Below are 15,306 nucleotides of genomic sequence, written 5' to 3'. Positions count from 1 at the left end.
ATTGCAGGCTCAAGATTCGCCCAATTCAGGATGAACTGGACAAACAGTGGCATCAGGTCACAGGCTCTTTCAACGATTTGGTCCTGGTGACCGCTTGGATGAGGTCCGTTCTCCACTGGTGGGCTCAACCGTCCCACATAGCTGCCGGTACTTCTTTCCTGACCATTATTCCAGAGCTCGTTCTTACCACGGATGCCTCCTTGGAAGGTTGGGGCGCACATCTTCAGGGGCTACCCATAAAGGGCAAGTGGACCCTGTCTCAACGTTCTTGGCACATCAACAGACTGGAACTAATGGCCATTTTCCTTGCGCTCAAGTCTTTCCGTCTTCTGCTTCAGGGAGAATCAGTGCTCATTCAAACCGACAATACCACCACTATGCACTATGTGAACAAACAGGGCGGCACCAAGTCACTGCTCCTCTCTCAGCTGGCACAGAGCATCTGGGACTGGGCACTCCGTCACCACATTACCCTGACAGCGGTTCACTTACCAGGCATCTCCAACAACCTAGCGGATTCCCGCAGCAGGTCTGCGTCCTCGACCCACGAGTGGGAGTTGCATCAGCCGACTCTGGACTTCATCTTTCGGCTATGGGGTCGCCCGAACATGGATCTTTTGCGATCCCTGTGAACCGGAAATGCCCGTCTTATGCAACCTGGCTTCCCCATCAAGGGTCGTGCTGGAATGCCCTTTTGATGGACTGGTGCAATCTATTCGCCTACGCTTTTCCGCCGATTCCGCTGGTTCCTCGAGTGTTGTGGAAAATGCATAGACAGCTGTGCCACATTCTCCTGATCGCTCCCAGATGGCCTCGACAAGAACTCGGAACCGCTGCTTCTCTCACAGTGCAAACCCATCCTCCTTCGTCCTAGAGCAGATCTCCTCACAATGGACAAGGGTCAGATCTGCCATCCGGACCCTTTCTCTCTCAAATTATCAGCCTGGAACCTGAGCACCTTGAATTTGCCCACTTGAACATTTCACCAGCATGTAGAGAGGTTCTTGCCAATGCGCGAGCTCCGTCCACAGTAAAGACTTGCACGCTAAAGTGGAAAAGGTTCTGTCACTGGTGTACATCTGCCAACATCCATCCCGTGCAGTCTTCTCCTGCTCAGCTTTTGCCGTTCTTTCTGTAGTTGGCTCAATCAGGACTTTCCCACTCCACTTTGAAGGTCTTCCTAGTGGCAATATCTTGTTTTCGGCAGGATGGGTCTTCCTCTCTCTACTCTTCCAGAGTCATTCAGCAGTTTTTCAAGGGGCTGTTAAGGATGTTTCCGCCCATTCGGGTTCCTCCTCCTACCTGGCGTCTCAATGTTGTTTTGGCGCAATTGATGAAGGCGCCTTTTGAGCCCATCCACAGAGCGGATTTGAAATTTTTGACCTGGAAGGTTGCCCTTCTTTTCGCCTTGACCTCCTCTCACTGTGTGAGTGATATCCACGCCTTTACCATTCAGCCTCCTTTCCTTCAAATCGGACTTTGTGGTGCTTTGCACCAACCCGGCATTCATGCCTAAGGTGCTAACTGATTTTCACCTCAATGAACCAGTGTTCTTAAAGTCTTTCTTCGCTAATCCCCAATCTCCGGTGGAGCAACGTTTGCATTCATTAGACTTTAAGAGATGCCTTAAATTCTACATCGACAGGACAGCGCCCTTTCGTAGGTCTGATCAACTATTCGTTGCTTACGGGCGCATTCACAAAGGGCGTTCTGTTACCAAGCCAACTTTTGCACGTTGGATTTCCTCAGCAATCTCATTCTGTCATCAGAAGGCCGGCAAGCTTCTTCAATCTACAAGGAGAGCTCATTCCACCAGGGGGATGTCATCCTCTACGGCCCTGTTTGCTGGTGTGCCGATTCACCAAATATGTCGAGCAGCCACGTGGTCCAGCAGGCATACTTTCACAAAGCACTACTGTCTTGAGACGATCAACGAAGCTGATACGGCAGTGGGCTAAGCGGTGCTTCGCAATCTTTTTAAATAAGGTGAGCCTCTTTCTCTCCCTCCGCCTGTATGGTTTGTACTATTATATGTCTGGCGGCATTGTGTCATTTTCATTGCATTTTATGATAATGCACTGCTATTTTGTCTTGCGGCCAGCTATTACTGCTCACTCATGAAAAACACCCCAATACTGGAGAAGAACAATTGTTACCTGTAAACGGTGGTTCTCCAGTATTGGTGTCTTTCATAGATTCACATGCGACCCACCCACCTCCCCTCAGAGGCTCGCTTCTCCTCCTAGACTCTTTTGTCACTCTTGTGCTATGAAAATCTGAGGGCCTGAGCCTCTGAGGAGAAGGTTCTAGAGGGGTGCTTGCGCCTGATTGGCTGTAGTTCGGACTAGCATAATGACATGGATATGCTATGAAAGTGCTTTTTTCTTTTAATGTATTCCTATGTGTTAATGCTAACCTTGGTACTTATAAGGATTTATGGTTTTAGAATGTATGTAATTATGTTTTTATATAAATATATGATTGGTTTTTATTGCTATTTTATTTACCGTGGGGCTCCCACGTCAACGATGGGGAATATTCAAGCATGTGAATCTATGAAAGACACCAATACTGGAGAACCAGGGGGAGGAGCCTAGCTCGCGGCCGTGATGGTCGCCTTTTAGCTCGGCTCCCGCAGCCCTCCATCCTGACTGCCTATCCTGTCTTTTATCCTGTCCCGGGACGGCACACTTTTGGGGAATTGGAAACATTTCGGCTTGTTTGTACTTACCATCTGACCCCGGGGTCTTGACGTGCAGTGGCTCCGGAGTTCCGGCCTCCGAGAGATCGGGGCCTCTGCGAGACTTGGACCGGGACCTGGCCGGTGGGATCCGACGGCTCTCGGCCCCGGCCGAGAGCGAGAACCAGTGTTGTGAGCGATGTGCGAAGATCCCGGCGATCCTGACCCGGACCTGTCCTGCTAGTCGCGTGGCAGACGTGGGTGAGAAGCCCCGGGACCTGATTCTGAGAGGGGGTCTCCCCCCGCCGCTGCTTTGTCCGGCGGCCCTGGTCCTCGAGGCCCGGACTCCGCTTGTTTGGGGCACCGGTGCTGGTGCGGGCGGAGACCCGTTTTGGGCGGACATCCTTTTGGCATCGAGGCCGCCCTTGCTGGGACCCCCGGCGCTTGTAAAGTCCTACATTTGAGAACTGTTATTTCCGGGGGTCCTCGTGGGCGGCGATTGGGCTGATCACGAAATGGCGGCTGGCCCTCTGGATCGAGAGTCACCTTGTGGCGGCGGACCCGAGTTGCCTGATTGTGTGGGGAGCGGATCTGGTGGGCGTGAGCCGACAGTCGGAGATATCCTGGAAGCCCTCAGATCCCTGTACGCTTCCCTGGGCGTCTCGGTGGGTCCGCCACGATCCGCCGCCATTTTGGGCGGCCGTTTCTTCTTGTCGCCCTCTTGTTTCGATGCCTCCATTGCCTCACCCCCCTCGATTGACCTGAGTGTCTCCACCGCTGATCGAAGATCGTGTAATGTGCTGGCGACTTTGGGGCGCCCTGCTTTTCAAGGTTCGGACCCCGGGGACTCGGATGCTGTACTGCGACCCTGTTCGACATTGTTGCCTGGATTTATGGGTGGACTTCCTCCTGTGCCTGCTTCGATGACTTTGCCTGAGTTTAAAAATGGGACCACCTCGCCCGCTCCAGTGGCGCAACTGAACTCCTGTTTCTCATGGCTCGTGCTTCGATTGTTGATACATCGATACTTTCAGTTTGAACTATTGCTCACTTGTCGATCTATCTACTCCCCACGTAGCTATGCTAGTCTCCATTCCACTCGATTATCTGCTGATTTCGTATTTAGTATGTGGTTGTACATTGCCATGTGGTGGGTGGGGTTTGTCGCTCGGAAGGGTTGGGGGTGAAATGTACGACTTCTGCTTGATTCCCGGTATGCGATTTCGTTGCACACTTGTCTCTGATTGTAGAGGGGTGGGAGGTCCCCTTCTCCTAATATTTGGTGGCGCGTGATGGGGTGACGTCCTGGTCTGTTTTTTGATTGTACTTGTCCGGTTGGACGGAGGGCTGTGGCCTATCGTTTGTATTATAGCTCTTCTGCTCCTCCCTCCTGTTTTCTTTCTCCGCTTTTGTGGTCTTTTTGTCTTGTTTTTCATTCTTTCTTCTTGCTATATTTCGGGTTCTGGTTTAGGGCGACAGGCACGCTGTTTGAAGGGTAGGCCGTAGCCTTCTACAGGGGTGCAGGGTGGGACGGGTGGGTTGGGTTCTATTTTTTGTTTGTCTTCTGGTTCTATGGCCCTTTTGTATATCTTTTTCGTGAGGCCGCGTCTGTCCCGACCTCCTATGGTGTGTTTCGGGTGGGGGTATGGCGTCGTTACTCCTCCTGTTACATTTTGGCTGTCTTTTCATCCGATTGCCATGCCCCACCTGGACCGTTAATCCTTTTGTCTCCTGTCCTCTCACCATGGGGCGCCGTGTCGGCGTGTCTTTTACCTTTCTTTTTTCATATTTCCCTATTCCCTTTTATTGTTTGGTTTTTTCCCTCCATTTTCCTTTCCCTTCCTCTTCCCCCCTCCCTACCTAGTCCCCCTTCCCTTTTTCCCTTCCTGCGTCCCAGAGGGTACTGTGACGGGCGGGTTTTCATGCATTGTCTTCCGATCCCACTGTTCTGGCTTGGTAGTGTCCCGGGTGGCGGGCGTGTTACGAGGATAACGCTCAGGGGTTGACTGTATCTCACGTATCCTGATTTCTTGAATGCATTGTGTTGTCCCCCTGATGTTTTGCCCCACGCCCCCTTCTTAATGTTGAGGTTGATTACGGGATATCGGATGCCTCCGTATTGCAATTGTGCCTGTCATATGTCCTCTCTCCTTATTGTAAAATTAAGCCTTCTTTACTCCTGTGTTTTAGCCCTTTAGTTTCTGTACTTCTTTTTCCCTATTGCGATTATACGGCCTCTGCTTTGTGTTGATTGACTATGTATTATTTGCCTGATGACTCCTGACTGTTTTGTACACTGCGGCCGGCCGGCATGGTTGTGGGCCTCTATTTGTCTTCTTTTGATATCAATAAAGGTTTTTAAAAAAAAACAAAAAAATACTGGAGAACCACCGTTTACAGGTAAGTAACAATTGTTCTTCTATCTTTATGGATTTTTGGCAGAGTATACAGAACAGGTGTCCTTGGTGTTTTTTTATTTATGTACTCAGACCCTTGTTGTGTCAGGAACCCTTGCTTGAGTCTTGTATTAAGGGCATACAGGTTCAGCGATTACAGCAACCTTCATAATCTGAATTCCATATAATTTATCATACAGGCATTACCATGGGCCTTTATTTGTGGTCATTCCTGGAGTCCTGAGGCAACTACTTGTACACAGGCTTGGCTTCCGAGACTAGCCAGTATGTATATTATGTAATCTATTACATGCATACAATAACTCATTGTCATCCAAGGCACTTGTGCTAACTCCTATATCATTAGCCCCCCAGTTTATCCTCAGTCCTGATGAAACCTTAATACCCGGCGTAGAGTCAAAACGCCTTCGACACCATCATAGACTGCCCTTTGTTTCAAACTACACACTGGGGGAATTGCCCAGTGCTATCTCATGTATCAAGCGAATTAGGCTGTCTTTGTACATTCAAATGTACCATTGATTCTCATTTATTTGGTCACCAGTCTTCTTTTCTGGTTATGGCTTTTCCACTTGGGGCTTCTCAAAAAACTATTTGAAGGTTCACTTAACTGCGTATTTTTGTTTATGCATTTTTCTTACATTTCAACTCCAAAATAAATTTGAATTCTGATTAATTGAATTAAACAATGCCATACTGGTTGTCTTGCATATGTTTTGACTTAGATGGATTCTTGACAGGTACCTTCTGTCTTAATAAAAAGTCTCTGAATTAGATTGGCTCAGGACAGGTACCTTCTGTTGTATTGCATGTGTTCCAACCATAAGTTCCATGTGAAGGCTTGTTCCAAGTATAAGCTCAAAAAGGCCAAGCAAACTTGACCCCAGTCTTCAACTCAGAATCAGATGAAAAGGCATGAGGGTGTCATTCCAAGGGTCATACCCACAAGCATCTCACATCTGTGATTCGATCTTGGTTAGTGCCACCATACCCCGCAACAATTTGTGATTTGCAAGGGAGTTGTAGGAAATCCGTCTTTTAAATGTGGTCACCCCAAATTTTATTGCCTCTTGCTGGACTCTATGTTTTTCTGGTTTTAGAACTTGGTGCACTTTACACCTGCTAACCAGAACTAAAGAACCTGTGCTCACCCTTTGAACATGGTGGAATTGGCATACTCCTAATTGCTAAATACACCCAGGGCCTGTAATATACATACCACTAGACTGTAGCACCTATTGTGCCATCGACTAAAGAGGCAGTTCAAACGTGGCCTCAGGCCTACCATTGTAACCAAATTTTAGCATTGTAACATATACAATTCGATCTGTCAAAATAAATGCTCTTGACAGTTCAAATCCTCCCTTTTAAATATTGATATGTCACCCCTAGATAGACAGCGAAAATGTAATCTTAACATGTCCTGACAGTGACTAGCACCAAAAACTTTTTTTTCAGTGAGGTAGGGCTAGCTGTCCTATGTAATAAACCACAGTACAGATTGCAACCCTGTATCTCGAGAAGGGGACTAACTAGACAATTGATGAAACAACAGTTTTTAATAGTTACACAAAATCCAATCCAACGATGAAGTCGGATTTTTAATAAACATTAAGGAAAAGTAAGTTATAGACATTTATCTTTACCCTGTCCGAATTTCCTGGAGGCTAGTTGCATTTACTCCCCAACTCCAAGATAGCAATTAGCATTTGAATAGGTCTGAATGAGGTGCGAAATTCATCCCCGGAGCATCACAATAGGTCACTGTGAGTGACAGGTGAACCAGGATGGCCAGAGTTGACTTCACTGACATTTACAGAATATGCAGAGTAGGGGTTGTGGGCATCCTTTTTGATATAACTGTGTCAAATCCTGCTGGAGTGTCCAATCCTGCTTGAGGTTTACATATAACACTTGGGGCGAGCTTGAGAAGAAAACAGGATGCCAAGACAGTTCTTTTTTATTCACTGCCGGGTTTCTGGAAAACCCTATTTTGTCCTACCAGACTTCTGTCTTTGGGTTTTACATATAAGACTTGAGGAGCACTTGAAAAAAAGGAGACAAGAATGCCAAGACAATCTTTATGTATCAGTTATCTGGTTGCTGGAAAACCCTACTTTTGTCTTACCAGACGTCTGTCTCGGGGATTATTGGTTGGTACAGCAGCTGCCCAAAACTGAATGTTAGTGTTAGAAATTTGAGAACACTAGGTTTACCTTAGTATACTCCCCGGACACCATAGGAGCCCTGAGAACCCAAATAGAGTGTGGCCAAAGTTGTTCGCCATCTTGAAAATGCCCTAAGTGGTTTCACGGTTTGGCTTTACACAATGGCTTTCTGCCATTTGTATTACTAACATTTAGTTTGCTGCAATCCATAATGACCATCAGGGGACTCTTCATATAATGAACCTTCACTACGGCGTATCGATTCTAATTTTACCATACCGCGTTCACGACCGAGTGTGACACGTTTTTTTAATATTTTCTCACCCCAGCATCACGCTGACCTCCTCTTACCAGTTTTATTAGTTTCTCTGTATGTTACACTTGTACCTCAAACATACTCTAAAGATGGCACATGCTATCCCTGAACGACAGAGTTCACATGCATGTGCCGACCATTTTGTGATCTTTGCATCATCATTCAGGTGCGCCCGGTTTTTTGACAACGCATATATATGCGACAATCCTGGATCGCAGGTTCTTTATCGACCTCCTACACATCACCGGAGTGTAGAGGATGGTCGTTGGCAGGTTGAGCATCAATCGGAGTAAGTACGTAGCCGTCTCATGTTCTATAATCTTGCCTCTGTTTTTATCGTTTTTTGCCACCTGTTGGACACTTCGAGCGCCCATCTTTCACCGCTTGTACCGGTACAGCTTTTATTAATATGCACTCAGGCCTTTTTCTTTGCTGGGAAACGCCGGGGTTTTTTGACAGTAGCGCTCCACACAGGTGCATTCATTTTAGGCTTCATTGTCTACTGCTCTGTTTATGCTTATTTTACTTATATCATTTGTCACTACCTGTGGGGATACTCCAAGTGTCTGCTTCTTATCTCTTGAGTTTGCACAGTTTCTTTCTATATGCACTCGGGTTTTCTTGTCTGCAGGGAAATGCCGGGGCCCTGGGTCGCAGTACTTCATACGGCGCACATACTGTCTGCACAGTTTCTTTCTACATGCACTCTGGTTTTCTCCTCTGCAACAAAACACCTAGGCCCTGGATCGCAGCATTTCGTACGGCAGCACATTATCAGGCATGCCAGTCACTATTTTTCTCAATATTGACATCTCCTTTGTGGGTCTCATGGTTTTATCGTGCACATGGCTACTCTAAAGCTTCGGCTTTTTCTCTGTGTTTTGCCAACACACCTCATCGGCTATTGGAGCTTTTTTTGCGGACTTTTCATTTGCTATTGTCTCTTTTTACGTAGCAGGTGCTTCATAGGGCTTATCAACCCTTCCTCCATTTCCTAATCATCACTGCCCCACTTGGGGTGTTATTATTGCAGTACACACTCATCCACGTTGTTAGTGACCATGGTTGAATAGCTTTTGGTAGGTACATGCAACTCTGTCACTTGTTTCTTGCCCATTGGTCTCAGTCTCCGTTATTACTAATTAGCTGTTATGGCAATTTTGGACAGTGACTCATATCATGAATACTGATGCTTTATGCTACTGCGGGGGTTCAAATTGAAGTCGTACCATGATGTCTCTATTAGGCTGAAATTCGTCTGTGTATACACCAGGTACGTATCAGCATGTCAAACTAAGCTTTGGTGTCCGGGCATGACATGTATGAGTTCTGACCCTATATCACAGCTACTTGAGCGGCATACAGGCATATACCTCCCCTTCGTTGGCTTGGGATATGTGTGTGTCAATTGAGACCCTCATTTTTGCCTATTGCCCTTGTTTTTTTTGTATTCACCTCCTTGTCTATTTCAATTGACCACTGCATACCCTTTCCATTTTGACTATCTCCCCTTTTTTCCTTCCTTTTCTCTTTTGAGAAATTCGCTTTGCAAACTCATTTACACAGTATGGGTAACAAATCAATCATCAAGATATGTAGTTATGATCACCTGCTGTGTACCATTTTGGATAATTTTCATCATTTCCATTTGATATTCGTATGTTTTATCTGTTCTCAATGCCACATGCCTTTTCAGAGCATGCATGTTCACACACTTGTTTTGTTCATAGCTTCTGTTGTTCTCCCCTTTGCCACCTTCTCTGCCCCAGCTAGCTGTGGTCAAGATTAAAAATGTATTGTCTTTTTAAATGTAGAAGTCAGAGAATCGGTTATCTCTCATTCCCAATGGGGAATTGTTTTGTAAATCTTCATCTGATATATTTTGTATGTATATGCTTTTTATATATGTACTATGTGATCCACCTCGAGCACTGTTATGCGTCATGTGTAGTTGTTGTACTTGTTGTTTCTTTTCTTCTCCTCACGAAGTTTAGTGTTTTATGTGTTGTACATATTTCTTGTTTTGCAGCCCTGAAGAAGTCCATTTCATGGACGAAACGCATTGGCTGTCTTCACTGCATATGTAAAACTTGATAAAAAAATAAATAAAAAGAGAATAGAGACAAGAACCACAACCTTGTTTTTGGGTTATTGTTGTGGTGCATCTCTACGCTTCACATTGTCATATAGTTCATCCTTTATTTGCATAACAATTCTAGACCTTTTGTGCATCACCAAACGCCTTAAGTATTTCAAGATGGTTTTATGACTCAAATTCCAGACACACACCAGCAATGAGATTGGTTAATGGTAATAGAACTAAAGGAGTCACACTTTCACATCCTGTTTACAACACCACATTGCTGGTATATCTGAAAAATAATGGGGTATCACGTAGTTCTCTCATTTCTCCTCTTGTTCTGCTAAAATGACCCGTAGTGACAGTTAAAATGTTCTGTAACTTTGAATTCATCAGAAACATCCGTATGGGGTGATCACATTGACTTTAATTAAAATGGCTCAGTTACCTTTCTTTGGTTTTCCTTTATCGATTTTTCTCAATGTCTGTGATGGTTAAGTAATAGAAGGTTGCTGTCTTGTAAATTTGTATTGATTATTTTAATGACTTGTTCAATCATGCACCCCCTGCACCCACTTATGGTTACGTTTTAAGCTCCACACGCTCTACTTAAGAGACAAAGATACTTAAGGCTATCTTTGGTTGCCTGTCAGGATTTTTCCTGGAATGTGGTTTGTGTGAACTTAGATATATTGTGTACAGACGTCTTTGGTAATTCTCAGCCTCCCAGTGGTATTTTGTTTAGTGTATTTTAGTGAATGCTGTACCTTCGATGGAATAGGAACATTATCCAAAATGGACATAATAAACCAGGAAGCAAGCATTTTTCGGTGTATGCAGCAAGACTCTACAACAAGCGTAGTTGGCACTCTGAAAATCCCTTTTTCCTCTATTTTAGAAAGTAACTTCAAACCCACACACATCTTATTCGAGCCACAGTCCAGCTGATGTTCTTAAGATTCACAAACCCTCCCCAGTTATTACTCTTTCTTATAAGCTATAGTGGTTTGGGGCCAGAAAGATACAAGGCTCTGTACTATTAAGCCTGTTGCTGTGCAATGAGAAATGGCTGTACTTTGCATATCACTGTGTTCATAACAACACTCCCTGTGGCCCTTACAAGTACAATCAACAATCACAAAGACGCAGCACTTTCCTATAGTCAACATAACTTGTTAGAACATTACATACATTTCAAACGCAACACAGATATTCGATACAGTTGGTTACTGCGATCAGTCCTGCGCCTCGATTACAAATTGCTGCCTGTGATATATCCACCATCATGTTGCCCCTAGGATTAGATCTGTGCTATACTAAATCCAAAATGAGATAAAATTAGATAGACATCCTACTTGATATAATCTGTCATTCGCCCACCTGGGCTAGTCCTCATACCTTCTGAAAGTACCTCTGAGGCTCTAAAGGTGAAAGGTTCGAACCTTGAGCTGAATAGTACCACCCAATCTTTAATTTCTGAACTAATTTTCTGAACCTTATTAATATCCAGTGGAAAGACTTCTTTTACTTATGACTGTTTGGCCTGTAGGACTAATAGAGAAATGCAGTTGGTCACTTTTGTTTTCATTTTCAAGCACCAACTCACTGCAGCTTCTTTTTTGCAGATTCTAGCAGAAGAGTCACCCGAAGACGTGTTCCTGAAGACATGTGCAGTGATAGACTCCTTGGAGTAAGACCGGAAGGATCCCTCTCTTTAAGACACAGAAGATGCTGACCCTCCAGATAGATGCACTAACTATAACGCTTGCCTTACTAATAATGAAATAAAATAGTTAGCAGGCTAGAATCTGCATTTTTTTAAAACCCTTGGTTGGCCCTACTGGTCATGGCTCGGGAAGGGAATCCAGCACCAACTTAATGGTGCAAATAATAGATGCTGCTCTCTGAAGCCCTCCATGGTGTTCAGGCATAGAAGTGTGACCCAAATATGCAGAAAGTTTGAAATGTCAGGGAGACTATTCTGCCCATCTGTGCATCTACACAAAGGAGAGACCTAGTCCTGCTCTGCCCGCTAAGGGGCCAGATTGAAGCATTGTTGTTTGCAGGGTAATTGGGCAGAGGAAAAATTACCTTACAGCTAAAAGGTGCACTAGTTTGACTCACAAGGATCCCATGTGGGGAAGAGGGATGCAGTGCTGACTCTTGAGGGTTGATATATAAAAGTGATTGGTTGTGCTTTGACTCAGTGGATGCATACAGAAAAAAGGGGCACAGCTCATATCCACGTATCTTCCAGGCAGAGAAGGGGCAATGGTGCGCTGCAATCGAGTCATGCATAAGTGTATGAACTAGCTGCACTCCAGAATAACCACCAGGCTGGAAAAAGGGTGGATGGGATAGACTGTACAGTCATGAAACAAGTTATACACTTCCCACTACGTTACATGCTTGTACCCCATTAGCTCCTTAATAGAATTGTAAGGACATGTAATGCTGGGAGCATGGAATGTAATGAGGTCACTGCTGACCTAATGGTAGAATGTTGGGAATTGTTTAGCTTGTCTGGGGATGCTGTACCAGAATAAATTTATAGAAACGTATGAGACTCCTTGAATCCTTACATTGGCGACGAGTTGAAGGGGTTGAAGGAGCAGTGCAGGGAACAGACGGACGACATCTCCACCCCTGGAAATACAGATTGCATTTTATGCCAAGCAAGTTGTTTGTATACCTGCATCAATAGACAAGTTTACATGTGTTGACATTCAGTGCGTAAGGTTAAAAAAGATAACTAACATGAGGGAGTAAAAGACTGTTTGGCAAGACGTGACGTTATAACTTAACTTTCATGTTGCCGCCAGGAATCGCAACTAATTAAGCGCTTGAGCTGGCGGATGTCTAATTTTCCTACTGAATGTAATTGCCATAGTCATACGTTTTCCTACGTGTGCACAAATGTTGTAATTGATTTAATAGCCTTCAGTTATTAAGTTTGGACTAACGGTAACGGTGCCTCGCGTGCAGTATATCGGTGCGCGAGCTCTAACAGACCTCCTGGTTCTGAGAGTGTCTGCGAGTCGGCAAGTGAGTTCTAACAAGCCTTCCAAGAGGCATCTTACATTCAGCATGTGTGTCGGAGCTAGTCGGACACACGAAGCAGACTGTGAGAGACGCGCCTTTCCAGTGGGTGTGCGACGTCAATAAGATGCGAAAGACTGATCTGAAAGAGACACGTTAGTATTAGATTCCTTACCTTAGAATATCCCCAGGCGTCAGACTGGATCCGGAAATTTTTGCGTAGCAGTACCCTTGTGCGTCGGTAGGCGTAGTCTGCGGCTCCGCGTCCGTCGTCGGTGTCGTGGGCGCCGTGATGACGTCGTCGGAGTACTTAGACGCCGCCTCCGCGTGCTGACGTTAGTTCTTCTTTTTTCCGCGCCAGCAAGCGCAGATCTGGAAAAAGCAGTAACCCTTAGTCAATTTTTGACTAACTTTTTGGATCATTTTTTGATCATTTCCCGAAGTCTTATGACTCCGATCGGTGCCGTAGGGATGCCTGGCTTTAAACACTGCGAGGATTGCGACCGCACAATGTCGGTCACGGATCCTCACCACCTGTGTCTAACTTGTCTAGGTGTCGACCACGACGACAAGGCCTGCTCCGACTGCCGGGCCCTCTCTGCGAAAGCCAGGCGGGAGGGGTCCCGCAGGCGACTCGAACTCCGGCAGTCGGTCCCGCGCCGCGAGAGGTCCTGGTCCCACGGGAGGTCGAGGGACAGGTCGCGGGCTCGGAGCCATCACAGTTCCGAGAGTAGGCCGCACTCCTCCGGGTCGAAGTCGTCGTCAGGTAAGAAGCACAAGAAGTCCAAGAGGCGTCATCGCTCTGCGGACTCCCCCCGACGCTCGCGCGATGCGGCCGGTGGTTCGGGTGACACCACCCACGCGGCTCCGTCGGAGTCGCGGGCCCGCGTCCTGCCCCACACCCTCCGGTCCCTGGGCATGACGCGACGCCGGAGGAGATCGAGCGCTTCCTCATGGCCATGAGGAAACTTTCTCCTCCGACGGGCTCCGCGGCGCCTCCGGGCCCAGCGGACCCGTCTGGGGCCTCTAGCGGGTCGGGGGCTTCGGCCCCGACGCCGTCGGGTGCTTCGGCCGCCGATGCCTTTGGGCCCGGCGGCGCAGGGCTCCGCAATCCCGACGCTGCCGGTGCCCTTCGGGCCCGGCGCCTTCGGGCCCGGCGCCGCGGGACCCCACTAGACCTTCTTCGGGATCTGGGTCGTCGCCGGTGGACCTTACGACCTCCCCGGCGTCGGACCATCAGGTGTCGCCTCCGGCGCCGTCCTCGGGCGGCGCCGTCCCCGATGCCCCCTTCGTTCCTGTTCCAACGTCGGGACGGCCCTGATGGGCGCCGCTCCAGACGTCGTTTGGGGAGTTTCACTTCTATGAACAGGCCCCATTGATTGAAAACCCTGAGTATCAGGAGATGGGTGATGAAGGGGATTGGGAGGGGTCTGAGGACCCTCTGACCCGAGAGTGTCAGTCTCATGAGGACTGGGGAGGAGACCTTGGGGAGGCCAGTGGCCTGGACACCTCTCCAGACACCGGTTTTGTCTCCCCTCCTACCGTGGCTTCGGAGGAGGGGGCAACCTACAGTGTGGTGTTGATGAGGGCTGCCAAGGCCTTGGGCCTTGAGCTCCCCGTCGCGGCCGTGAGGACTAATCTCACTGAGGTCCTTAAACCGCAGTCAAGCTCGGCCGAGCCTCTGCTGCCGTTTAATGAGGCCTTGACCGACGTTCTTCTGGGCACTTGGTCCAAGCCCGCTACGGGTTCGCCCGTAGATAGGAACTTGGCCAGACGCCACCGCCCAGCCCCGAGCGACCCATGTTTCCTGTCCACCCACCCTACCCCCGAGAGCCTGGTCATCCAGGCCTCCAATTCCCAAACCGCATTCCCGTCGGCACCGCCGGACAGGGAATCCAAGAGGTACGAGCAGTACGGCAAAAAGATCTTCTCGTCCCTTAGTCTGGGACTGCGGTCTTCCAACACCGCATGCCTCTTGGGCCGCTACACCCACTCTCTGTGGGATACGGTTGCGGAAGTGCTGCCAGAGTGTTCGTTGGAGGTACGGGCCAAACTCGGCCAAGCCCTTGTGGAGGGCCGGGATGCAGCCAAATATTCTATCTGGTGTGGGCTGGATATCACCGACTCACTAGGTAGAGCGATGGCTACGACGGTCAGACGCCACGCCTGGTTGAGGTCTGCCAACTTTTCGGCTGATGTCCACAACACACTGATGGACATGCCGTTTGATGGCGCGTTAAGGACTCCAGGGCTACGGCCAAGTCCTTGGGCCTCTCGGCCCCGCGCCAGCAATCGGCTGCCTTTCACTCCTTTCGTGGCCACGGAAGGGGTGTACCCACACGTGCTGCCAGCCACGCTCCGCAAGGTAATACCCAACGCGGTGGCGGCCGTGGGAACCGGCGGTCGGGGACAACGGCGAGGTCAGTCCACACCTTCCCCCGCAGCATCCGCCTCAAAACCCTCCTAGTCCGTGCTTTCAGGCCCATGTGACGCCAGTAGGGGGCAGGGTTCGCCATCACCACCTCCACTGGCGCACCGTCACTTCGGACAGGTGGGTGCTGCAGATTGTCCGAAGGGGCTACTCCCTCCCCTTCGAGGCGACTCCT

The 15,306-nt window shown here is 48.0% G+C and overlaps 1 protein-coding gene across 3 annotated transcripts in view; it reads left to right on the top strand.

Moving 5' to 3' along the window:
- The window catches only part of LOC144827080 (adenylate kinase isoenzyme 1-like), a 555,995-nt gene extending 543,773 nt beyond the window's left edge, over window positions 1-12,222 (top strand). For all 3 annotated transcript variants that reach the window (XM_078685529.1, XM_078685535.1, XM_078685541.1), the window contains one exon: window positions 11,287-12,222. In XM_078685529.1, coding sequence (XP_078541655.1) covers window positions 11,287-11,355 — 69 coding nt within the window. In that variant the 3' untranslated portion in view covers window positions 11,356-12,222. The remainder of the gene's footprint in view (window positions 1-11,286) is intronic.
- Window positions 12,223-15,306: the final 3,084 nt, after the last annotated feature.

Source organism: Lissotriton helveticus, chromosome 1_1, assembly GCF_964261635.1.
Source record: "Lissotriton helveticus chromosome 1_1, aLisHel1.1, whole genome shotgun sequence".
In the NCBI taxonomy this organism is placed as follows: Eukaryota; Metazoa; Chordata; class Amphibia; order Caudata; family Salamandridae; genus Lissotriton; species Lissotriton helveticus.
This window is presented reverse-complemented; position numbering and strand designations above follow the sequence as displayed.